Here is a 26,828-nt window from a genome sequence, read left to right as displayed (position 1 = left end):
GGGCAGAGGTGCAGGAGATGGGTCGGACACGGTTGAGGGCCCTGTCAACCATAGTGGGTGGGAAACCTCGGTTAAGCAAGAAGGGAGACATGTCAGAAGTGCCATTTTGGAAAGTGGCATCATCGGAACAAATGCGACAGAGGCGAAGGAACTGAGAGAATGGGATGGAGTCCTTATAGGAAGCAGGGTGTGAGGAGCTGTAGTCGAGGTAGCTGTGGGAGTCGGTGGGCTTGTAATGAATATTGGTGGACAGTTTATCATCAGAAATGGAGACAGAGAGGTCAAGGAAGGGGAGGGAAGTGTCGGAAATCAACCATCTGAAGATGATCAAGGGGTGGAAATTGGGAGCAAAATTGATAAGTGTTCCAGGTCCAGACGAGAGCATGAAGCAGCACCGAAACAGTCATCAATGTACCGAGAAAAGAGTTGTAGGAAGGGGCCTGAATAGGATTGGAAGAAGGAATGTTCCACATACACCATGAAGAGACAGGCGTAACTGGGACCCATGGGGGTACCCATAACCACACCTGTTATTTGGAAGAAGTGAGACAGGTTGAAGGAGAAATTATTCAGTGAGAGAACAAGTTCAGCCAGACAGAGGAGAGCGGTGGTGGATGGGGATTGTTCGGGCCTCTGTTCAAGGAAGAAGCAGAGAGCCCTCAGACCATCTCAGTGGGGGATGGAGGTGTAGAGGGATTGGACCTCCATGATGAAGAGGAGACAGTTAGGGCAGGGAACTGGAAATTGTAGATATGACGTAGGGCATCAAAGGAATCACGGATGTAGGTGGGAAGAGACTGGACAAGGGGAGAGAGAACGGAATCAAGGTAGGAAGAATTTAGTTCTGTGGGGCAGGGACAGGCTGGCATGATTGGTCTACAGGGACAGTCCTGTTTGTGGATTCTGGGGAGGAGGTAGAAGCAGGCTGTCTGAGGTTGGGAGACTATGAGGTTGGAAGCTGTGGGAGGAAGATCTCCAGAGGAGATGAGGTCAGTGACAGTCCTGGAAACAATGGCATGATGTTCGGTGGTGGGGTCATGGTCCAGGGGGAGGTAGGAGGAAGTGTCTGAGAGTTGGCACTCAGCCTCTGCGAGGTAGAGGTCAGTGCGCCAGACAACAACAGCACCACCCTTGTCAGCAAGTTTGATAACAAAGTCAGGGTTGAACCTAAGGGAATGGAGTGTGTTGAGTTCAGAAGGAGACAGGTTAGAGTGGGTGAGAGGAGCAGAGAAATTGAGATGGCCGATGTCACGCTGACAGTTCTCAATGAAAAGATCAAGAGAAGGTAAGAATCCAGAGGGAGGGGTCCAGGTGGAGGGAGAATACTGGAGGTGGGTAAAAGGATCCGTTGAACGGGGAGAGGACTCCTGCCCAAAAAAGTGAGCACGGAGACGAAGGTGGCGAAAGAAGAGTTCAGCATCATGCTGAGCCTGAGCTTCATTGAGATGAGGGCGTAAGGGTATGAAACTGAGTCCTTTGCTGAGTACAGAACGTTCAGCATGAAAGAGGGGAAGGTCAGAGGGTATGGTGAATACATGGCAAGGGCTGGGATTAGAAGGCGGGATGGGGTCAGAGGGACGGGAAGGGGTGGAGGGTCCTGGGTGGGCATGGGTTTCAATGAGGTGTTGGAGCTTGCGTTCTTTGTCCCCACCTATCTCTGGCCTTCTATCCAGCATCACCTGCTCCACCCACCTAAAACAGCATAAATTTCATCACATTTCTACTTCTCTGTAGCTCTGAAGAAGAGTCATATGGACTCAAACTCTGTTTTACTCTCCACAGATGCTGCCAGACTTGCTGAGATTTTCCAGCATTTTCTGTTTCTCTTTCAGATTTCTAGCATCCGTAGTATTTTGCTTTTATCAGGACAAATCCAATCTGGTCAACTACAATTTGTTTTGTTCTTCATTTACGGGATGTGGGTTTCACTGGCTAGGCCAATATTTATTGCTCATCCCTAATTGCCCTTGAGAAGGTGGTGGTGAGCTGCCTTCTTGAACCTCTGCAGTCCATGTGGTGTAGGTACACCCACAGTGCTGTTAGGGAGTTCCAGGATTTTGACCCAGCAACAGTGAAGGAACGGTGATATATTTCCAAGTCAGGATGGTGAGTAACTTGGAGGGGAACTTGCAGGTGGTGGTGTTCCCATCTATCTGCTGCCCTTGTCCTTCTAGGTGGTAGTGGTCGCGGGTTTGGAAGGTGCTGTCTTAGGAGCTTTGGTGAATTCCTGCAGTGCATCTTGTAGATGGTACACACTGCTGCCACTGTGCGTCGGTGCTGGAGGGAGTAAATGTTTGTGGAAGGGATGCCAATCAAGCGGGCTGCTTTGTCCTAGATGGTGTCAAGCTTCTTGAGTGTTGTTGGAGCTGCACTCATCCAGGCAAGTGGAGAGTATTCCATCACACTCCTGACTTGTGCCTTGTAGATAGTGGACAGGCCTTGGGTAGTCAGGAGGTGAGTTACTCCCTGCAGAATTCCTAATCTCTGCTCTGCTCTTGTAACCACAGTATTTATATGGCTAGTCCAGTTCAGTTTCTGTTCAATGGTAACCCCCAGGATGTTGATAGTAGGGGATTCAGCGATGGTAATGCCATTGAACATCGAGGGGGCGATGGTTAGATTCTATCTTGTTGGGGATGGTCATTGCCTGGCATTTGTGTGGCCCGAATGTTACTTGCCACTTGTCAGCCCAAGCCTGGATATTGTCCAGGTCTTGCTGCATTTGGACATGGACTGCTTCAATATCTGAGGAATCGCGAATGGTGCTACAATCAGCGAACTTCCCCACTTCTGACCTTATGATGGAAGGAAGGTCATTGATGAAACAGCTGAAGATGGTTATGCCTAGAACACTATCCCGAGGATCTCCTGCACTGATGTCCTGGGACTGAGATTTTTGAACTCCAACAACCACAACCAGCTTTCGTTGTATTAGTATAACTCCAACCCCTGATTCCCATTGACTCCAGTTTTGCTAGGGCTCCTTGATGCCACACTCGGTCAAATGCTGCCTTGATGTCAAGGACAGTCACTCTCACCTCACTTCAATTTACTCTCAGCAAAGTGATAGAGGGTGCTGTAAACTGTGCTATCAAGTCACATTGAACCTCCAATAACCTGCTCTCTGATGTTTTTTTGGGTTCCACCAGGACCAAGTGGCTCCAGACTTTGTTGCAGTCCTGATCCAAACATGGGCAAATGAGCTGAATTGTAGAGGTGATAGTGACTGCACTTGACATTAAGGCAGCATTTGACCAAGTGTGGCATCAAGGAGCCCTAGTAAGGTTGAAGCCAAATGAAAATTAGGGGAAAGGTCTCAAGTGGTTGGACTCATGCCTAGCACAAAGGAAAATGGTTGTGGTTGTTGGACGTCAATCATCTTAGCCCCTGGACATCACCGCAGGAGTTCCTCAGGGGCTTGTAATTTGTCAATAGATGTGAGAGTCACTGGCAAGGTAAGCATTTGTTGTCCATTCCTAATTTCTCTCCAGAAGGTGATGGTGAGCTGCCTTCTTGTACCGGTGCAGTCTATGGGGTGTAGAGTCGCTGGCTCAAAATCCTGGAACTCCCTCCATAACAGCACTCTTACCTCCACCATGTGGACTGCAGTGGTTCAAGGCAATAACTCACCACCATCTTCTCAAGGGCAATTAGGGATGGGCAATAAATGCTGATCTTGCCAGCAATGCTCACATCCCATGAACGAATTAAAAACTTACAACTCTGGTATCATCTTCGTAAATCTTTTCAGCACTTTCAAGGTGCAGACCAAAGAGTTTTGATTAGGGAGTATTGATTTAACATGCAGTAGGCAAAGATGGTTTCCATGAGTGTGATTGAGATGGAGTTTTGGGAGGAATCCATTATAAATATCTCCCAAAACATTGCAGGAGATTTGTCACAATCTGAAAAACACCCTGGAGATGGTCAGAACCCAGGAAATGCTGCAAATCCAGACACTTGAGCACATCTGGGGTTTTTGCCAGGGTTCTGGTGGATATGTAGGTGACTGCTAAGGCCAATCTGCGCCCAGGAGATTCTGCTGCAAATGGGACAGGACACTGCAGACAATTGAGTTTTGGATGAGCTGTTGGCTCAGGATTTCCTCTCTTTCCGTTTTCGCTCTGCCTCTGACCCGCACTTGCTTTTGAAGGAGGCTGCACTGTTTTTTAATTTGAATGTGCTAGGTGCAACAATCCTGGATGAGTTTCTCCTAGGACCCAGGGTTTTGATGTCAAAACTCCTAAATGAAGCCTTCAGTGTATCCTTGTAGCAGTTCCTTTGACCGCCATAGAAGATTTGCTTTGGTAAGTGAGTGTCAGGCATTCTGGCTATAAGACCAACCCAACTCAGTTGTGACTGTCTCAATATGATGTGGATGCTTGGCATGCCAGCTCGGCTGAACATCTCAGTGTCTGATATTTTGCCCTGCCATCTGATCTTCAGATGATTCTGAAGGCAGCTCAAGTGAAAGTGGTTGAGTTTCTTGGCATGACCCTGATACACAATCCAAGTCTCACATGTGTAGAGCAGTGTGGGCAGGACTATTGCTCTCTAAACTTCCAGTTTGGTAGGCTGACTTACTCCTCTACATTCCCAGACTGGTGTTCGAAGTCTGCCGAAGGTGATACTCGCTTTCACAATTCTTGCATGTGTCTCATCATTGATAAAGACAGTTTGAGAGCGTGTGCGGCTGAGATAAGTGAGCTTATCTACTGCTGACAGGTTCTGATCATGCACTGAACCCTTGAGCTCAAGGCTGGGCTTTCCTGGAACAGGCTGGTACATTATTACTTCAGTTTTCTTCATGTTGATAGGAAGGCTAGTCGTCACATCACCATCATGGAAGACATCGGAGAGCACGGTGGAGGAAAACATGCTGAAAAGGGCTGGTGCTAGCACGCAACCCTACTTAACTCCATCAGTGACTGGGAATGGGTTGGGAAGACTCAACACTATCCAGAACACGTGTGAGCATTTCATCATGGAATTGTTGAACCATTGTGTTGAATTTCTCGGGGCAACCAGATTTCTCCACTATCTTCCAAAGGCCCTCATGGCTGACTGTGTCAAAGGCCATGGTAAGGTCAACAAACATGGTGTAGAGGTCCATGTTCTGCTCTTGGCATTTCTCCTGCAGCTCTCGAACTGCAAACACCCTATCAGTGGTTCCTAGAAATTTCTGAAACTGCAATGAATCTCTGGAAGAACATTTAAGCGGTTCAGAAGGATTCTGCTGAAGATTCTGCCAATCATAAAGAGGTGAGATTCCTCGATGATTGTCACAAGATTGGCAACTTCCTTTCCCCTTGCACAGGTGGACAATGGAAGCATCTTTGTAGTCTTGCAGGATAGTTCCTTGCTCCCACATAGACTGAAATAGTTCAATAAGCTTCTTGAACAGGCGTTGATCTCCAGCCTTGTAGCCCTCAGCTGGAATAGCATCAGCTCCTGGAGCTTTTCCTGGACAGGAGTTTTGATAGCCTTTGTCATTTCGAACAGCCTGGGAGGGTCATCAAGACAACAGTTGATGGGAACTTGTGGCAGCCTATTGATTGCTTCTATATTGATGGATGAAGGCTGACTGAGGGCTTGGTTAAAGTGCTCTGCCCATCTTTCTAGAATTTAGGTTTTCTCTGCGAGCAGTGTTGACTCATCAGCGCTGAGGATTGATGATGGAACAGTAGACCGGGTCCCGTAGACACATTTCAAAGCATCATAGAATCTCTTCCAGTCTTTTTGTGCTCCACAAATGACTGAATTTCATCTGCTTTGTGATTCAGCCAAGTGTCTTGCATCTCTCCGAGCTTGCACTGGACAGTCCTATGGATATTTCGGTAGGCATCATGCTTGGATAGTGATCACTTGTCCTTGAATTAAACCCTGTAAAAGGTTTGCTGAATCAATTTTGATGCTTATGAGGGGTAGGTCCAAGGGCCTCTAGAGCAGCGGAGTACACTATATCCCCGAAGGTGAACGAGTAATTCTCAATGCAGTGTGTCCATTTTCACTTTTCAGAGGAAACTCTCGAGTTTCTCTGAGCGAGATTCCTTCATGACTGCCTGTTTGAACATTGACACTCCTCTGGATCTTCAAGCCCTGGGTGCATGTAGGGGGATGGAAATTGATGTTTAGCTTTGAAATGATAAGACGGTGGTCAGTCCATCAATCAGCACCTCACATGGCTTTCATTACACACACATCCTGCCTGTCCCTCTGCCTGGTGATAACATAGTTCATTAGATGCCAATACATAGAATGGGGTGCATCCAAGATGTCTTGTTGCAATTCGGGAGGCAGGAAACTGTGTTGCTGATTAAGAGCGCATGCTCTGGACACATCTTCAGAAAGAGAAGGCCATTGCCATTACAACTGCCAATCCTGCATTTTTCCCCAATGACCCCTTTCCATGTCTGGTGATCTGTACTGAAATTCCCACAAGCTGCTGCTAGGTCGTGATTCTTTAATCTCTGTGATGGCTATGAGGCATTGACCACTCAAACCGGGATCAGTAACACAATAACGGGGATTCTTTATTCAAGGATGGTTCTGCGAGTACACACAAGTCTTCACTGCACAGATACCTTTTTCAGACTGCTAACATACAGAAGTTACATGGCATGTTACAACACATCCATTACACTGCTGTACATGAGAAACATGACCACACCTCTTAAAGACTTACCACAATAATCTACATCAGCTCTTATGCTGAAGTCACCAGGAAGCTTGTCTGACTTTGGCACAGCAGCAATCCAGGAGTGGAGGTTATCCTTGACTTCCACAGGGTTGATCATGGTAGGGATGTACACATTGATTAGAGTTGCTTGCCTGTTGTCTGCAGGGGATGTTTAAGCAACATCAGACAATCATTAACACCCTTGGGAAGGCAAGTCAACTTACTGACAAGATGGTTCATGACAGCAAAGCCTACTCCAGCTTCGCACAGTTCTTCGTTTCCACAGCCACTCCAAAAGAATGTGTAACTGCACCAATTTCCTGGAGTTGACCCTCCTCAGGTAGATAAGTCTCTCTCGCTGAGGGGGCCATCTGGATGTTGTACCTAGCCAGCTCCCTACCAAGAGTAGTTTTTTGCTCAGGTCTATGTGTTGTGGCATTGCCCACCAGGGTGCACACATTTCCTGTCCCAATGGTGATCGGTGTCACATTTGTTTCTTTTTTGAGATCGACTTACAACCATGTTGATAGCCGTGGCTTGCTGTCCAGGGAGCTGAAGCAGACAAAGTTTTGGGCATCTTTTCTAGCCTCTTCTTCATACTAGGGAGGTGAGCAGTGTGGTCCTGAAAAGAGCTGCTCAGTTGCTCAGGAGGCTGATGAGTTCCACTTCAGCTTCCTTCCAGTGAAAATGACCCTATGGCCTGAGCTGCCTGTGTGCAGGTTCGTGGCTACAGCTCCCATTGACGTCACACCTGCTGTGACGTCACTCACACATTGCCACAAGACTTGTGACAAGTAGATGGTACAGGACAGTTGATAGAGCATTGTAACTCCTCCTGACTAAAAGTGTCAGAAACTGCGGTGCATGCACAATCAGTCAAAACAGATAATCTGGTCAGGACACCTGGAAGAACTCCACTGCCCTACTTCAAAATTATGCCATAAGATCCTTTCTATCCACCTGAGTGGATAAACAAGACTTTGGTTTAACATCTCATCTGGAGGACTGCACTTCCAACACTGCAGCAAACCCTCAGTACTGCACTGGAATGTCAGCTCAGTTTATACATTCAGATCTCTGAGGTGGGGGCTTGAACCTACAACTTCTGACTCAGGGTCAAGAGTGCTACCCAATGAGCCATGACTGACATTTATTAAGTGTAACCAATAGCTCGATCTACTTATATCTCCTTACCTGCTCATACCAAGAGCTGAGAGGGGTATCCTGAAATAGTGCTTTTAGACTCAGAGGGGAAATGGTAACGTTTTTCAGTGATGAAAGCACGTGAATGGCTTCATGCCGAGGGCGCGGATAGTGCAACAAGTTCCCACTGAATCCTTTCAGGAAGTAATAAACAGGCTTGTCCGGATTTCTCAGGCTAGCCGATTCCACTGAGCAAACAGCAAGTGCCGAGAGCTCCAAGGCATCTGTGGTCTCCACAAACATAATCCCAGGAACTTCCATGAGCTTTGTGTCATCAAAATCTGAAGAGAACTCATCCTTTGAATAGCAGGTCAGGAAATAACAGCTGAGGCGAATGTGATGCAGAATATAAATAATGAGAACTAAAAGGCCAAGACCAGCCAGGAGAACTTTCTGAAGCTTCTTCATTGCTTTAAGCAGATTCTTCCTCAAATATTTTCCTGAAATAAAAAGATTAAGGAATGATTTGTGAAGTAAAGAAAAACCTCAGGCTATTTCGCGATGTGGAAAATGACATTAAAGAGCCCCACAAATAAAATGGCAGAATTCAGAATTTCAGGGCCCAAGGTCCAAAAGCCTGATTTCCGTATGTTGCTAACCAGCCACACTGCTGCCAACAGCTATGAACATCAAAATGACCACATTAACGGATGAAATTAATGCATTCCTAGGACATTTCTCCCTGATTTATTTAGTGGAGGCATCAACCCATTGAAAATAGGAAAAAAGAAAAAGGTGGGGCAGCTCTGTTAACAAAGGATGAGACCAGTACAGTAGTGAGAAATGATCTTGGCACAGAAGATCAGGATATAGAATCAGTTTGGGTGCAAAAACAAATAGAAAGGGAAAGAAGTCACTGTTGGGTGTAGTTTATAGGCCCTTAGCAATAACTATAGTATAGGACAGTGTATTAACCAAAATGTAATGGGGGGTTGTAAGAAAGATACTGCAATAATCATGAGTGATTTTAAGCATCGTGTAGGTTGGACAAATCAAATTGGCAAAGGTAGCCTAGAGGATGAGTTCATAGAAATGTAATGAAATAGGATTAATTAATGACCTGATAGTAAAGGATCCTCTAAGCAAGGATGATTATAACATGATAGAATTTCACATATACTTTGAGGGTGAGAAACTTGAGTTTAAACTGGTGTCTTAAACTTAAATAAAGGCAAATGCAAGGGTATGAGAGCATAGTTGGCTACAGTAGACTGGGAAAATAGGTTAAAAGGTAAGACGTAGAAAAGCAGTGGCAGACATTTAAGGAGATATTTCATCATTCTCAACAAAGATATTCCATTGAGAAAGAAAGATTCTACGATGAGGATACACCATCTGTGGCTAACTAAGGAAATGAAAGATAATACTGAATTGAAAAAAGGTGTAGAGAGCTCTGAAGATTTGTGGCAGATGGGAATATTGGGAAAATTTTAGAAACCAGCAAAGAAAGACTAAAAATAAAGGAGAACTTAGAATGGGAGAGTAAACTAGTAAGAAGTATAAAAAGACACTAAGAGTGTCAACAAAGAGGAAAAGGAAGAGACAAGCAACTAAACTTTGGTCCCTTAAGGGATGAGTCTAGGGAATTAATAAAGGGAAACAAGGAAATGGCAGAGACTTTGAATAAATATTTTGTATCCGTCTTCATGCTAGAAGACACATAAAAAGTATTCCAAGAATAATAGAAAATCAAGAGGAAAAAGGGAGGGAGGAACTTAAGACAATCATAGCGCTACAGAAAAAGTTCTAGGAAAATTATTGGGACTAAAGGCAGGTCCCCTGGACCTGATGGCCTTCATCCTTGGGTCTTACAGAAGTAGCTGCATTTTGGTAACCTTCTAAAATTTGCTAAATTCACAAAAGGTCTCAGCCGTTTGGAAAACTGCAAATGTAACACCTCTATTCAAGTAAAGAGGGAGACAGACAACAGGAAGCTATAGGCCAGATAGTCTAACATCTGTCATTTGGAAAATGCTAAAATCCATTATTAAGGGTGAAGCAGCATGACATTTAGAAAATCGTAATACAATTCGGCAGAGTCAACATGGTTTTGTGAAAGGGAAATTTTATCTGACATTTATTTGGGTTCTTTGAGGATGTAACAAACAGAGTGGTTAAAGGGGGAGTCAGTGGGTGTAGGGTTTTTGGATTTCCAAAAGGAATTAATTATGGTGCCACAAAGGATTACTGTGCAAGATAAGAGTTCATGGAATTGGGGGTGATATATTAGCATGGATAGAGGATTGCCTCACTCACAGGAAGCAGAGTCAGGATAAATGGGTCATTTTCTGGTTGGCAAACTGTAGCCAGGGGAGTGCTACAGAGTTGAGTGCTGGGGCCTTAACTATTTACAATCTATATTAATGACTTGGATGAAAGGACTGATTGTATTCTGGGCAAATTTGTTGCCGATACAAAGATAGGTAGCGTTAGAATTATATCTCTCAAGACTTAAGTTTTCTTTTCCAAAATGGAAGGACGCGGCATGGTCTGGACATGTGGATGCTAACCTGGTTTTTTTTAAAAAGGTCGTGAGTTCACCTCGAAACTGTCAACAAGCAGGTCTCTTCCAAGGAATCATCTGACCTATATGGTACTTGAGGGGCTGTTTCTTTGCGTTGAACCGCAAAGCTCTTTAATTAATAAAAAGTTGGGAGACAAAAAGGCAATCACATGGGAGGAAATAAAACGTAAGTCGTGAACCTGCTTGTCTTGTTGAAGAACAAGCTGAGGAAGGAAGGCTACCTTGACTGGCTCCCCCTCTCTGACTTGCCTAAAATTGTGTTTGGCTTTCAACCTTTAGCCATAGAACTCTCATCTAAGTGTAACTAGTCAGAAATTGGACTTGCAAAGCTAAACCAGATGGTGAGAATTTTCAGGCATCTACCGGGACCAGCATTTGTCTGCACACGAGAGAACTCTAGGTTGACAGTGTTGAGACCTGCAGACTTTATCCTTTAATTTATAACACCCGTCCTCCAAAGCCCATCTCTGCAGAGGGATTCTATCTGTTTGTCCTTTGTTTGTGTGTGTGTGTGCTGGGGGAATTCTTTAGGAAGAGATAGATAGTTATACTTCCCGATTACAATTGTGTGTTAACCATTACTTGCAACTTGTTAAAAGAAATTTTGTTTAAAATAAATTAATCACTGAGTTTTTGAAAGAAGCCTGGTCAGAGTCTCTTTTCTTCTGGATACTAGGAGTATAAGTACGCAATTGGCCATTTCGGTGAAAAAATTAACCATTTAAATTACTGATACGGCCTGTGGAGTAGTGGGGCTTGATAATTCACGCTCTCCTCCCATCCCGGTCGTAACAGTGGGAAAACAAATTGTGAAGAGGATACAAAGAGTCTGCAAAATGATAAAGGTAGGTTAAGTAAGTGGGGAAAAAAAGTGGCAGGTGGAGTATAATGTGGGGAAATTTGAGGTTATCTATTTTGGCAGGAAGAATAGAAAAGCAGAATATTATTTAAATGGCGAAAGGCTGCAGTGTGGGATCTGAGTGTCCTTGTGCATGAATCACAAAAAGTTAACATGTAGGTACAGCAAGTAATTAGAAAGACAAATGCAATGTTGGCCTTTATTTAAAGGGGAATGGAGTATAAAAGTAGGAAGTCTTGTTACATCTGCACAGAGCATTGGTGAGACCACACTAGGCCTCTGCATAAAATGTTGTTCTCCTTATGTAAGGATGATATATTTGAATTGGAAACAATTCAGAGAAGGTTCATTAGGCTGATGCCGGAGATGAAACAGATGTCTCTGTTGAGCAAGTTGGGCCTATACTAAGAATGAGAGGTGATCTTATTGAAACATAAGATTCTGAGAGAACGTGACAGGGTAAATACACAGGATGGTTCCCCTCATGGGGGACTTTCAAACTTGGGGGACAGTTTCAAAAGGGGTCTCCAATTTAGACTGAGTTGGGGGGAATTTCTTCTCGCTAAAAATCTTTGGAGTTTTCTTCAATGGAATTCTCTTCCCCAGAGAACAGTGGAGGCTGGGTCACTGGATATATTTAAGGCTGAGTTAGATTTTTGATCTTCAAGGGAATCAAGGGTTATGGGGGCAGGCAGGAAAATGGAGTTAAGGCCACAATCAGATCAGCCATGATCTATCGAATGGCAGAGCAGGCTTGAGGGGCCAAATGGCCTACTCCTGCTCCTATTTCTTATGTTCTTATATTTGTGTTTCTGCTCAAGTTCACTTGTCTATCTTAAGAACATAAGAAATAGGAGCAGAAGTCAGCCATTTGGCCCCTCGAGCCTGCTGCACCATTCAATAAGATCATATCTGAGCTTCACTCTGTCACCCTATCCCTCGATTCCCTTTATGCACAAAAATCTATTGATTTGAGACTTGGATATATTCATTAACTGAGCATATACAGCTCTCTGGAGTAGAGAAATCTGAAGATTAGCTAACCACTGAATTAAAAACATTTCTCCCCATGACTTCTAAATAGCCAATCCTTTATCCAGAGAAAACAATTCCTAGTGCTAGGCTCTCCAACCAGAGGGAGGCATCCTCTCACCACCTATGCTGTCAAGCCCTGTCAGAATTTTATGATTCAATAAGATCCCTTCTCATTCTTCTAAACTCCAATGAGTACAGACCCAATTTACTCAGCCACATGTCATAGGTCAATCACCTCTCAACCCATGAATCAATTTAGTGAAATCTTTGTTGCACCCACTTTAAGACAAGTATATCCTTCCTTGGTTAAGGACATCAAAACTGCTCATGGAACTCAAGGTGTGGTCTCAAAGCCCTATACAATGACTCTTACATTACAAACCCCTTACAACAAAGGGTAGCATACAATTTGCCTTCCTAATTGCTTGCTGAACCTGCATGTTAACATCCTGGGATTTGTGGACAGGATCCCTCTGAACACCAACATTTCCCAGTCTCTCACCATTTAAAAAAATGTTCTTCGATTCTTCCTACCAAAATGGTTCACTTCACGTTTCCCATACTGTACTCAACCTGCCACCTTATTTGCCAGTCACTTAAACTGTCTATAGCCCTTTCAGTCTTTTCACTGCCTACTTTCCCATGTAGCTTTGTATCAAATTTGCATATATTAAAAGCACTCATCTAAGTCATTGATATCCATTGGCCAAAATCTTCCGGTCTCCTGGATCTGGGAGAGGTGTGTCAGGACACTGTGGAAAGCTGGACACACAGACATGCATGGAAACTTCCCAGGAAACTTAAATGTCCGATGGGCTGATTCCTGGCTGCCTGGGACCCTCTGCAAGTGTCTCCAATCTTGAGCTTAGGGCGGAGACTCACAGACATACCTGCATAGATATCCTGGAAATGTTACACAGTTTAATAGCTGGTCCCACCCTGCCACTCAACCACCCTGCCACAGACTTAAGCCTTTAAAAACTTACCCGAATATGGAAGCTACTATTGTGAAAAGGGGGTGCGTCCTCCCTTCCTCTGTCTCTTCTTGCGTCCGACGATCTTCACCGGAGAACCTGTGCTGACCCTTTGATACTCCAGCCAGATCGGACGATATGTCTTAAAAGGGAATATAAAAAGAAAGGGTCAGGGTTGCAGAAATCTTCACGGGCAGCGTCAATCCAGTCAGCATTGACACTTGGCTTGTTTTTTTGTTTCAATGATGCACTCAGGGCGTTGACATTCTATCAATACAGATTCCAACACGTGCTATCTAACCTTCAACTCCCAGGTCAGGTGGCCCCCTTTCTAGTACAGAGTACCAATATAATATCTAACACTGGAGTCTACCACCATAAATCAGCTATTATCATGACATTTCCCTTTTTAAAAAAAAACTTTTATACAGTCCAAGTACACAAAGTCTCTTATCTATTCTTTCTCACTCTGTTTTGATCAGTCTCATTTGTCTTTTATTCATCTCTGTATCTCTGTTTTTTTTTCAGAATTCTTCTACTGGATGTTCTGAATGGTGACAGAGGTGATTTTGAAGGACAAGGGGCCTTCTCCAGCTCTGCGTCACTATCACCCCATGGATAGTTTTCAGGGCTCTCGGGCTTTGTCTGGTTATCTGTTGCTTCACTGGTGCATTCTGGTTTTTGATCTTCAGCTACACTTTCTGGTTCAGAGCAGGGTTGCATTTCATTTGTTTTCCGTAAGAATTTCCGGTTTCACCTGTACTGTTGTCCGTTTGGAGTCTGCACTATGTAAGACCTTGGTTCTCCTAAGATTCCTGTGACAACAGCAGGATTCCAGATCCCTTCATGCTGAATCCTTCACTGTCTCTCTCATGTTCAGGTCAGGCAGAGGTCAGTACCTCAATCAAAGTACTGTTTCTGCTTCTGTTGTCGCAGTTTGAGCAGGTGCTGCACGTTGTAGCTCACTGGCTGTGGAAATAACAGTTGGGGTGCAGTTGGAAGCTTAGTTCTTAGTCTTTTCTCCATCAGGAGCTGTGCTGGAGATGATCCAATGCCCTCTAATGGAGTATTCCTGAAATGCAGCAGAGCCAGTTAGGGCTAGCTTCCGTCCACCTTGCCCTTCTTCAACAGGTGTTTTAAGGTCTGCACAGTTTGTTCCACCATTCCATTGGATTGTGGATATTTGGAACTTGAGGTAGTGTGGCAAAACTCCCAGTCCTGTGTAAATTTGCGAAACTCAGTGCCTGAGAATTGTGGACCGTTATCTGAGCTGAGCATTTTGGGTATGCCATGGTGAGCAAACATTCATTTTAAATGATTTATTACAGTGATGGTCTTACTATCATTTCTCAGCAAAACAGACTCACAAAACTGAGAGTAACAATCTACTGCTAGTAAGTACACACTGTTGTCAAATGTGAACAAGTCCACTCCAATTTTCTGCCAGGGCCTCTTTGGAACACTGTGTGGTTGAAGTGGTTCTTTTTGTTGTGACTTACTGTACTTTTGGCACACTGCACATGCATTCACCATTTCCCCGATTTGTGCTCCCATTCCAGGCCAATACATTACATCTTGCGCTCTTCTCCTGTATGTTTCTATGCCGAGGTAACTTTCATGTTTGCGCTGCAGCATTTCTTTCCTCAGTGTTGCAGGAATTATGATCTTTTCTCCTTTGAAAAGTATTCCTTCTGCTACAAGAAGTTCCTCGCTAAAGTTCCAGTACTCTTGTACAGTCCGATATGTGAGCCAGCCAGTTTGCACTATCTGCTGAAGTTTTCTCAGGGTCGCTTCCCTGATCTCATCCAGTTTGATTACAGCCACAGGTAAGTTCTTTGTCAGCGTGTGAACCTGTGCTTCTGTTTCTTTATCCTCTTCCTCTGTGATGGGTGGTATTCATGTGACAGAGTGTCTGCGAAGTACATTTCCTTGCCCAGTTTGTATTTAACTCTGACCTGGTACTTCTGTAGACCCATTAGAAATCTTTGGATTCTTGGTGGTGCACAGTTCAGGGGCTTTTTAAGTTTAGCTTCCAAAGGCTTATGATCAGACTCTATCTCCATGTCTTTGCCATAGACAAACTGTTGGAAGCGTTCTAGGCCAAACACAATTGCTAACATTTCTTTCTCTATTTGGGCATACCGCTGCCGTGTTTCAGTCATTGCCTTTGAAGCGTATGTCATTGGTGCCTCATTTTGCAAGAGGACAGCTCCCAGGCCAGTCTTTGAAGTGTCCACTGAGACCGGCTGAATGACATCGTAATACTTTAACACTGGTGTCAGTGTTCTCTTCAGACTGGTCAAAGCTCCCTGGTGACTTTGCTCCCAGTGGCATTTCACATCATTTTGTAGACGTTCTCTGAGAGGTGCTGTCAGGTCTCACATGTTTGGAATGAATTTCCCAAGATAGGTCACCATTCCCAAAAACCTCTCCAAGTCTTTCTTACATTCTGGGGGTGGCATGCTCACGACTGCTTCAATTTTACTCGGGTCCGGCTTCAGTCCCTCACTTGGTAGCACATGTCCCAAGTACTTGAATTCATGAAGACCCGTTTTGCACTTTTTCTTCAACTTGAGGTTCCTTTCTCTTGCTCTGGCCAGCACCTGCCACAGTCTGTGGTCATGTTCATCTCGTGAGGCTCCTCAGACCAGCATATCGTCGATATAGGTTTCCACACCCTCTAACCCTTCAAACAACTGCTTCACTGTTCTGTGGAACACCTCCGGAGCTGAATTAATACCAAAAGGCAAGTGTAAAGACCTGTATTACCCGTATGGTGTGTTGAAGGTACAGAGATAGGAGCTGCGTTCATCCAGCTTGACCTGCCAGAAGCCTGAACTCATATCCAAGACTGAATAGTATTTGGCATCAGCTAGCTTACACCTGATCTCTTCTACTGTGAGCAGCTGGTAATGCTCTCTTTGTACTACCTGGTTTAGGTCTCTGGGATCCAGACAGACTGGCAGATTCCCATCTGATTTTTCTACAATTACAGTTGGATTAACCCACTTTGTCGGTTCTTCAGTTTTCTTGATGTGAAGTTTCTCCATTCTGTCTAACTCTGCTTTCAGTCGCTCTCTCGGCATTACTGGGATTTTCCAGGGCAGGTGTATTTTGGGTGTCACAGTTTCATCAATCTTGATGGCGTGTTCTCCTTTTAAGCAGCCAATCCTCTGGAACACATCTTTATACTCGCTCAAGATGTCATCAGTGGTGACAGTCATTATTCTCTTGATTAGCTTCAGATTTTCATAAGTTTTGATTCCGTTTTGCATCAGTTTTCACCACTATGAATGGAAGTGCTTGAGACTGTTTTTTTGTAGTTCACTTTAAGTGTGCACTTCCCGTCTACTGCAATTTTTTCACTTTTGTTGTAGTTAGCTGTTGTTCTTTGCTTACCTTACGATACAGGTTTATGGGAATGACATTTGCTCGCGTCAAGCTTGAAATTAACCATCATGTTGGCAATTTTTAAATCAACCTTCCATTCGTCTTCTGTGGAATTTGTTGTTACTGCACCAACAAAAAGTTCCTTTTCAGTGTCTGTGTCAATCGTGTGCACTTTCTTCAATTTACACATCTTAGCAAAGTGATTTAGTTTATCACAGTTCTTACACTGCTTTCCATAGGCTGGACAACTGCGTGGTAAATGCTCTGTTCCTTCATCAGCTGCATTTAAATGTTTTAATAGCTGTTTTGTTCTTTTTATATTCAGACTGTCAATTTGTTCTTTCCCAGGGCTGTTTCTGATTAACTGCATCTAACTGCTTGACCGTGTGCGGCTTATCATCTTCCGTCATCTGTTTAATCTGGCATCTCATTGCCTCTGCTGCTCTGCAGATATTTATTGCTTTCTCCGGCGTGAGAAGCCGTTCTCCAGGCTCTCCAAATTCACACAATTTAGCTTGTTTTCTCAGCTCAGTTATGTACTGACCAATGTTGTCACTGCCTTGCGTGCAGGTAAAAAAATCGATATCTTTCATACATGATGTTTTTCTTAGGGCTGCAGTAGACTTCGAATTTTCCCATTATTTATTTCAAGTCATTTCGTTTCTCATCACTTTCAAACGTGAATGTGTTATAGATTTCTGGGGCTGCTTCCCTGCTACGTGAAGAAGGATGGGAGACTGTACCCGAGGGTCTTTTTCAATCACTGCCCGTCACTGCGAGGCATCGAGCTCGAATCGCTGCCAGAAACTCCTCCAGTTTTCAGCAAGATCGCCCTCCAAACTGAACCCTGTTGGTGGTTTCAGAACCTGCGTTGTTGTGTTTAGTTTAATTCTGCCACCATGTCTCATTTTTTTATTTCAATGATGTACACAGGTCGTCAACATTGTAGCTGAGCTAACTTTGTTGATAACACATTTTACTAACATGAACATATATCTCCAGTAATTGAATTCTATCAAGATAGCGAATGTTGGAGCCTATCCGACCTGCAACGCCCAGGTCAGGTGACTCCATATCTAGTACAGAGTCCCGTATAGTGTCTAATACTGGAGCCTGCTACCACAATCAGCTATTATCAGGACGACACTAACCAGAAGATCTGGGCCATTGTAAATAGCTGAGATCAATGCCAATGAGCCAGGCTATAAAGAATGGTTTCTCTCTCTAGGGAGCATGAAGGGAAAGGATGACAAATCCATTCCATGTTAGTCTTTATTGTTCCTGATTCTCAAATTCCAAACATCAGGTTCTCACTGCTGTACGACAAAGAAAACATAGCCTCAGTTACAACTCGGAAGCAGAAATCATGAGACAAAGACATATGCAAAGGCAGATTGGTATGCTCGCACGCACGCACGCAGAAACACAAACACACAGAGCTTCAAGTATTTGTCTTTCTCTCTCTCTCTCTGTTCTGTCCCTACCCAGGCATTTCTGATTACAATATCCCCTCATGCTTTCTTCCATTCTGATGATTGCTGATTTCTGCTCTTTGCAAGTTCTGCTTAGGAAGATTGCCACCTTGGACTGGATGTAATCCTGGAAGTTTAACCACATGATATCTGATCATATATCACATGCCTCTGGTTTGCAAATAGAATTGCATTTACAGTATAAATTTAACCCACAAATGCCTTTGCTCCAGTTGTCACAGGAAACCCAGTCACTCAGTGTGGATCTTTCCCGAGCTGCCTGTAGCTTTTATTAGCAATTCCCCACCACATGACCACACTGGGCTCTTCGACCCTCACAACCCCCTACCCCCTGGTCCACTAACATTCTCTTTCAGCTCTACAGAGTTCATTTTGCTCTCTGGCTCAGCTGCAAAGGGAGGTTTTTAACTGGAACTCTTTGAAATAACAGACAGGTTAATTTATCCAATGAAGCATTAAACCTCTGGAGGCTTAGTCAACCTGTTTAATTCAGTTGCAGGAGTGAGGGAGATCCTAACTCCAGAAGGGGGAATGGCATTAGGGACTTTAGACATTTTGATGGGCTACATTATTTCTGGAAATAACTCATTTTCTGCACACATTTCCGGGTGCAGATTCACCACCAATTTAAATTTAGTATGTTTTAATTCTGATAGTCGGCCATGTTGATGGCATCACAACCCAGTTCTTTGTCTCTACTGGAGAATTTGACTGAGTGACTGAACTCACCAGCAAACCCACAAAGAGTTAAAATAATCCTCTTGTGACATCTTATCGTAGGAAACCTACCGGGCACCAGCACATCACAGTCTGACATTTACTACAGGAACTTGTTAGTGAGATTATTTAATTCTTCTTCCTTTTGTATTTCAAGATGTGGTCAATGCTATGCTCAAGATTCTGGAAGTGGGGCTTCAGCATCAACAAATTACATTTTTATAGCGCCTTCAACATCATAAAACATCACAAGGCCCATCACAAAAGTGTTAATGCAAATTTGACACTGAACCATAGAAGAGGATATCAGGGCAGACGTTCAAAAGCTTGATCAAAGGGTTAATTTTCAAGGAGCACCTTGGGAGAGGTGTCAAGGTTTAGGGAGGGAATTCCAGATCTTACGGCTGCCAATGGCAGAGCGATTTGCAAATAGAGATTGTGCATGAGGCCAGAGTTGGAGGAATGCAGACATCTCGAAGCCTTCACTTCACTTACCTTCAGGGAGCAGAGAGAAATTGTACATGCCAGGGGGCACCTCGGATCGGGAGTGAATAAATAGAGAGCGAGGCTCGGGGCTGTCAGGTGTCAGCACATGATGGCTGAGTTTGAAAAAATCAGTGACATCACAGGAAAGCTGTAAGTTTATTAGTTGGTGCGTAACTGCTAGGAGTGTCTGTAAACAGCTCGGTTACTGTACTGCTATTAGGGTTCATGTGTAAATAGCTGGAAATGTAAAAATGCTAAAATAAATTAAAAATCCTTAAGCTACCTTTTAATTAAATAAGAGACACAGCAGGAAGAAAGGAAGAAGTTGGTGAGTCTACTATTTTATTTTAATTGGTAAGGTTTATTGTATTATTAAGGGTTTAATCAGTACAGTAAGTGGTGAGGAGATGCATTAATTAAAGAAAATAAAATTAGGAGTAAAATAATTAAAACGCAATAAGGATGGCAGGTGATGTGTTGAAGCTGCAGTATGAGGTAATCGTAGACACCCGTGTGATCCACAGCAAACACGTCTACAGTAAGCGACTCTGAGCCATGGTTCTTTGAGCTGTAGGCAATGATCTGGATGCCGAGCTACGATGCATTAGGAAGCGGCGATATTAGCAGGACAACTCCAGAAGGCAGTCACACCCCTTTCGATAGGGTCTTCTGATTGATCAGTGGTCATGGGTGTGTGACTGCAAGTGAGGGGGGTGTGAAGATCGAGAAGGTAGAGGTATGTTGGCCTTCATCATTAGACGATTTGAGTAAAGATGTCATGCTGCAATTGTATAGAGCTTTGGTGAGACCGCGCCTGGAGTATTGTGAAGAATGAGAGGTCGTCTCATTGAAACTTACAAAATTCTTATGGGGCATGCAGCGTAGATGTGGATAAGATCTTTCCCCTGGTTGGGGAGTCTAGAACCAGGGGACACAGCCTCAGAGATAAGGGCAAGTTATTTAAGACTGAGATGAGGAGGCATTTCTTAACTCAGAGGGCGGTGAATCTTTGGAATTCTCTACCCCAGAGGGCCGTGGAAGCTCAATCACTGAGCAGACAGAAATGGATAGATTTCTGGATGCCAATGACATCACGGAATATGGGAATAGTGGGAAAAAATGATGCAGTGTTAGATGATCAGGCATGATCTGTTTGAATGGCGGAGCAGGCACCACAGGCCGAATGGCCTACTCCTGCTCCTATTTCTTATGTTCCTGTGACAAATATTATACTTCTTCAAGAAAGTAACAAACAATGTGGATAAAGGGGAATCTGTAGATGTGTATATTTGGTTTTCCAAAAAGCATTTGATAATGTGCCATATCAAAGGTTACTACACAAAATATGAGCTCATGGTGTAGTGGGTAACATATTAGCATGTTAGAGAATTGGTTGGCTAAGAGGAAACAGAGAGTAGGGATAAATGGGTCATTTTTGATTTGGCAAGCAGTAACTAGTGGGGTGCCATAAGGATCAGTGCCAGACCCACAACTATTTACAATCTATATCAATGACTTGGATGAAGGAGCTGGATGATTGACCTCCAACAACCATAACCATCTTCCTTTCTGCTAAGTATGACTCCAACCAGCGGAGAGTTTTCCCCCTGATTTGTATTGACTCCAGCTTTGCTAGGGCTCCTTGATGCTACACTCGGTCAAATGCTGCCTTGATGGCAAGGGCAGTGACTCTCACCTCATCTCCAGGAACTCAGCTCTTTTTTGTCTTTGGACTAAGGTGTAATGTGGTCAGGAGCTGAGTGGCCCTGACAAAACCCAAACTGAGCATCAGTGCTCAGTTATTGCTGAATAAGTGCCACTTGAAAGCACTGTTGATGACCCCTTCCATCACTTTACTGATGGTCAAGAGTAGATGATGGGGCGGCAATTGCTTTTTGTGGACATGATATATTGAGAAATTTTCCATATTGTTGGGTAGATGCCAGTGTTGTAGCTGTACTGGAATAGTTTAGCTAAGCACTCAGTACTACAGCTGGGATATTGGCAGGGCATCCGTGATGCTGGATACCTCAGGAGGAGGCCAAGATGGATCATCCACTTTGCACTTCTGGCTCAAGATTGTTGCGAATGCTTCAGCCTTGCTTTTTGCACTGATGTGCTGGGCTCTCTGATCATTGAGAATGGGGATATTTGTGGAGCCTCCTCCACTGGTTAGTTGTTTAATTGTCCACTACCATTCACAACAGAATGTGGCAGGACTGCAGAGCTTAAATCTGATCCAATGGTTGTGGATTGTTGTTCCATTTAGTTTGTTCAATCATCTATCTGATTGCTATCAAGCCCATTATCCCCACCTCAGCCCACATGCTACTGGAACTCCTCAGATGCTGCAGCAGTCCAAGTCCAATTGCACGAAGACCTGGACAATATCGAGGCTTGGGCTGACAAGTGGCAAGTAACATTTGCTCCACACAGGTGTCAGGCAATGACCATCTCCAACAAGAGAGAATCTAACCATCACCCCTTGATGTTCAATGGCATTACTATCACTGAATCCCCTATTATCAACATCCTGGGGTTACCATTGACCTGGTACTGAAACTGAACTGGACTAGCCATATAAATCCTGTGGCTACAAGAGCAGGTCAGAGGCTGGGAATCCTGCTACGAGTAATTCACCTCCTGACTCCCCAAAGCCTGTCCACAATCCACAAGGCACAAGTCAGGAATGTGATGGGGTGAATTTTCACCTCGGCATGCGGGAGCACACCGAACACGCACGAGTGTGAAATAGCAGGCGAGTGTCCCGGCATCACCGTGCACTCGCGCGATATTTCGGTCGGCAGGCACACATGGGAGTCGGCAACGCGCCTGCTGACAATTAAGAGGGCTGTTAAGCCCGTTGATAAATGAATTCAATTGAATTTTTAACCTGCCTGTCCGGTTGGCTGGCAGGTGAATAGACCAAGCAGCCTTTTGATTTTTGAGGAAACTTCAACACGTGGCTCAGTTCATAGCACCCTCGCCTTTGAATCAGAGGGTTGTGGGTTCATGTCCCACTCCCGGAAACCAAGAACTGTGATTGTACTTGAAAGAAGTTGCAATCTGTGACTGTTGGTAACTCGAAAGAGTTTCAACCACAGGCGGGCTGAGGTTTCCGATGTTCATTAAAAATAAAATAAAAGTTTTCAGAACTCATATTCAACATGTCCCTGCTCATGCGGGAACATGTTTTCCTCTTTTTAAAAAACTTTATTTTTAATGTGGAAAATCTTAGGCTCCCTGAGGCAGCTCTGTGCCTTCTGTGAGCACACCCACGCACAAGCACTGACTTACAAGCTCGCCGTCCACCCCCACCACCCCCCAGCCCAGGCAGTGCTGAGCGTTTCAGCACGCCATTCACTCTGGCTGATGGCCACTAATTGGCCAGCCAGCGAGAAATCGTGGTTGGGGCCCGATCGCAGGGGGCAGGCCCACTGCACAGCCGCTCCTGGGCTCATCCGCCATGCCCACCTGATGAGAGGGAAAATCCGCCCCCATGGAATACTCCCCACTTGCCTGGATGAGTACAGCTCCAACAACACTCAAGAAGCTCAAAACCATCCAGGATAAATTGACCTAGAGCCCAATTGAACCAATTAGGCGGCAAATAGGCACACCTTCCTACTTCCACGGGCATTTTGCCCACATTAAGAGGGCCCACTGCCACATGGGGTGACCGCCCAGTGAAACCTAGCAGTCTCGAGGTCGGGGGTTGGGGGAGGGGCAGCTTTTCTTGGGCAGAGTGTCCCCAACAACTCACAACTCACCCCCATCAACAGAGTCAGCCTGGCCGCACCAGCAGCCCAGACCCAACTTACCTGTCTTCAAGGTGCATGGCCTTCAATGTGCCCTCATCTGCAGGTGCAGTCCCAGTAGCACTGCGAGGGCTCCTAAGGTGCCAGCGTTCCATAACAGGACAGCAACCCTCAATTGGCTACCACTGGCAACACGCGGCTAAGTCCAGCTTCCCACCAAAGCAAGCTGTCCCCAACAAAATTCCAGCCTATGTCACCGTTCCTTCACTGTCACTGGGTCAAAATCCTGGAACTCCCTTCCTAACAGCACTGTGGGTGTACCTACACCACAAGGACTGCAGCGGTTCAAGAAGGCAGCTCACCACCACCTTTTCAAGGGCAATTAGGGGTGGGCAATAAATGCTGGCCCAGCCAGTGAAGCCCACACCCCATGAGCAAGTAACTATCTGAGCAAGTCAGATGACATTTTTTTGTGCAAACTCACCATTTAAGCAGATGTTTTCAATCTTGCATCTCTCGTTAGCAGAAGAGTAAGATCACAACAAATAGGAGCAGGAGTAGGCTAATCGGCCCCTCGAGCCTGCTCCGCCATTCAATAAGATCATGGCTGATCTGATTGTGGCCTCAACTCCACTTTCCTACCTGATCCCTATAACCTTAGGCTCCCCTCGTCAATCAAAAATCTGTCTAACTCAGCCTTGAATATATTCAATGACCCAGCCTCCACTGTTCTCTGGGGAAGAGAATTGTAAACACTAACGACCCTCTGAAAGAAGATTTCCTCCTCATCTCCATCTTAAATGGGAGACTCCTTATTTTTAAACTGTGCCCCCTAGTTCTAGATTCCCCCATCAGAAGACAATCCACTCAGCACCTACCCTGTCCAGCCCCCTCAGAATTTTATTTGTTTCACTAAGATCACCTCTCATTCTTGTGAGGGACTAAGACCTCGCCCTGTATATCTTTTTCCATAAAATATACAGAGATATGCTCATTGCTATCTCTAAGAATTTCAAACCGGACAAAGACCTAGAACGGATGAATCTATGTCTATCTGTGACCCCAAACAAAAAATGCTACTTGGCAGTATTGGAGAAACTCGCATATTGTTATCCCTGAAGAGCTACTGATGACCCCCAGTGGGCTGCCCAGAGCAAATTCAAAGAGAGCGATGCAAAGGTCATTTGCATTTTCATAACGCAGGTTGGCCAACAGGAGTCTGCTCGTCTGCTAAGACAAAGGCCCCCGCAACCTTCCTTTCAATTCTTGATGGTTGAGACATTTAACAATCTCGGGGACCCAGATGAGGAATACACATCCTTTGTCAAAAATAGTGTATAGAGAGGTGGGAGTCATGAGACATGGGTCTCTGGCTTGTGAAACCAGTAATATTGCCTTGCTGAACTGCAGAGTGTCAGTCTGTTTTTTTACCATCTGTCTAGCAGCCTCACAGACAAGGTGCTCTGGCCCAGGTTCGACACCTGGGCTCATCTACACTGCTTCTGCAGGAAGTTCTGTACCATCACCTGCAAGATTGATTCATCTGTGTGTGCCTATCTTACCTTGTGAACCCAACACCCCAGAAAAAGAAAATATACGGCATCAGTTTTCAACCCACTGACCTCTGCAAAGGAATACCTCATTGGACTTTGATTCTGTGCTCTGGAAAAAACATGAAACAATGGGCTGTAACTTCTGAGCTCCCCAGCGATGGATCGGAGGGCTACATCGAAGGTGCACTGGGGAATCCCTCTCGGAAGTTCCCAGGTAAGGGTTTACATGGCGATTGCCGTGGGAAACATCGGAAAATGTGCTTTAAATCGCAAATTTTGGATGGTTCTGACAGGATTACACCAATCATTACTCAGGGAAAGTTAGAAAAATTGAAAACAAAAACAAAAATACCTGGAAAAACTCAGCAGGTCTGGCAGCATCTGCGGAGAGGAACACAGTTAACGTTTCGAGTCCGAATGACCCTTCAACAGAACAATTGAACCTCTTCTAACTTCTGGGTAACTATTGTAAAGGCCTAGACTGACCCCCATGGGACTAACCCCCCTCACCCATCCTACACCCCTGACGCCCATGGGGCCCCCATCCCCACACACACAACCCCCCCCACGGGACTCCCCCACCACACCCTAACCAACCCTCACAGCATTCCCCACACCCCTGAGCCTACCCCCCTGCGATTCCCCCAACAGGCACGGGACTCCGCCTCCACCCCATTCCCCCAGGACCAACTCTCACCACCCCCCCTACCCCCACCCACCTGCAGCTTGACCCCCATCTGCCCCTATGACTCTACCCGACCCCCAGCACCCAACGCGACCTCCCTCCCACCTACAGGCCCAATCGTCCCCCCGACAATGTGGCCCGACCTCCCGACCCAAGCACCATCCACACCCAACCTGATCCTCCCCCACATGCCCAACCCGAGGTCTGATCCCCCCACCAGGGTCTGACCCCTAACACCACCCCCCCCCACCCCCATAAACGAGGTCCAACCTCCCCCCCCACCAAGGACTAACCTCCCACACCCCCCCCCACCCCCCTCACCCCCCCCACCCCCCCCTCACCCCCCCCCCTCACCCCACCCCCCTCACCACCCCCCCACCCTCCATTGTTTTATCTCTACCTTTGAGCCTATTTCGATCCCTTCACCCCACCGCACCCCCACTAGGGCTATCTGTACCTTGCTCATCCTGCTTTCTACCCTTAATTAGCACATTCCTTAGTTAATATCACCACCTTCAACACCTCTTTGTTCTTTGGTCTATGACATCTTTTGGCAATCTCCACCTATCACTGGCTCTCTATCTAGCTCTACCTGTCCCACCCACCCCCCCTTAAACCAGCTAATATTTCACCTCTTTTCTATTTTTCCTTAGTTCTGTTGAAGAGTCATGAGGACTCGAAACGTTAACTGTGTTCCTCTCCGCAGATGCTGCCAGACCTACTGAGTTTTTCCAGGTATTTTTATTTTTGTTTTCTGTTTATGGACGTATGGTGAGAGGAGAAATTGGTGCTGTTTAAATTACCCCCGCTCCTGTCCATAACATTGTTCTAAAGTCCAATGAGTATGGACCCAACCTGCTCAATCTTTCCTCATATGACAACCTCTTCGTAGGAACATAGGAACAGGAGAAGGCCATTCAGCCCACCGAGCCTGTTCCGCCAATCAGTACAATCATGGCTGGTCGAACACTTCAATGCCTTTTAGCCACACTGTACCTATAACCCTTTACGTCATTGTTAATCAGAAATCTATCAATCTCTACCTTAAACATACTTACTCCCAGGGATCAGCCTAATGATCTCTAAACTATTTCCAATGCAAATATATCCACCCTTAAATAAGGCAATCAAGACTGAATACAGTATTCTAGGTTCAGCCTCACCAACACCCTGTACAGCTGTAGCAAGACTTCCCTACTTCTGTGATAAAAACAAACAACCGCTGCGGATGCTGGAAATCCAAAACAAAAACAGAATTACCTGGAAAAACTCAGCAGGTCTGGCAGCATCGGCGGAGAAGAAAAGAGTTGACGTTTCGAGTCCTCATGACCCTTTGGCAGAACTGAGTAAAGTTAGGAGAGGGTGAATAATATTTCAACCCCCCCCCCCCTCTCCTAACTTTACTCAGTTCTGCCAAAGGGTCATGAGGACTCGAAACGTCAACTCTTTTCTTCTCCGCCGATGCTGCCAGA

General features: G+C 45.2%; 1 protein-coding gene across 2 annotated transcripts in view; it reads right to left on the bottom strand.

The window, feature by feature from the left end:
• The window catches only part of LOC144693663 (lactosylceramide 4-alpha-galactosyltransferase-like), a 278,016-nt gene that overhangs the window by 11,052 nt on the left and 240,136 nt on the right, over positions 1 to 26,828 (bottom strand). For both annotated transcript variants that reach the window (XM_078563528.1, XM_078563529.1), the window contains exons 2-3: positions 13,287 to 13,416; positions 7,874 to 8,322 (exon numbers count right to left, since the gene is read on the bottom strand). In XM_078563528.1, the coding sequence (XP_078419654.1) occupies positions 7,874 to 8,290 (417 nt within the window). In that variant the 5' untranslated portion in view covers positions 8,291 to 8,322; positions 13,287 to 13,416. The remainder of the gene's footprint in view (positions 1 to 7,873; positions 8,323 to 13,286; positions 13,417 to 26,828) is intronic.

This window comes from Cetorhinus maximus, chromosome 19 (assembly GCF_964194155.1).
Source record: "Cetorhinus maximus chromosome 19, sCetMax3.hap1.1, whole genome shotgun sequence".
Taxonomy (NCBI): domain Eukaryota; kingdom Metazoa; phylum Chordata; class Chondrichthyes; order Lamniformes; family Cetorhinidae; genus Cetorhinus; species Cetorhinus maximus.
The sequence above is the reverse complement of the archived record's forward strand: the minus strand, read 5'-3'. Positions and strand labels throughout refer to the sequence as shown.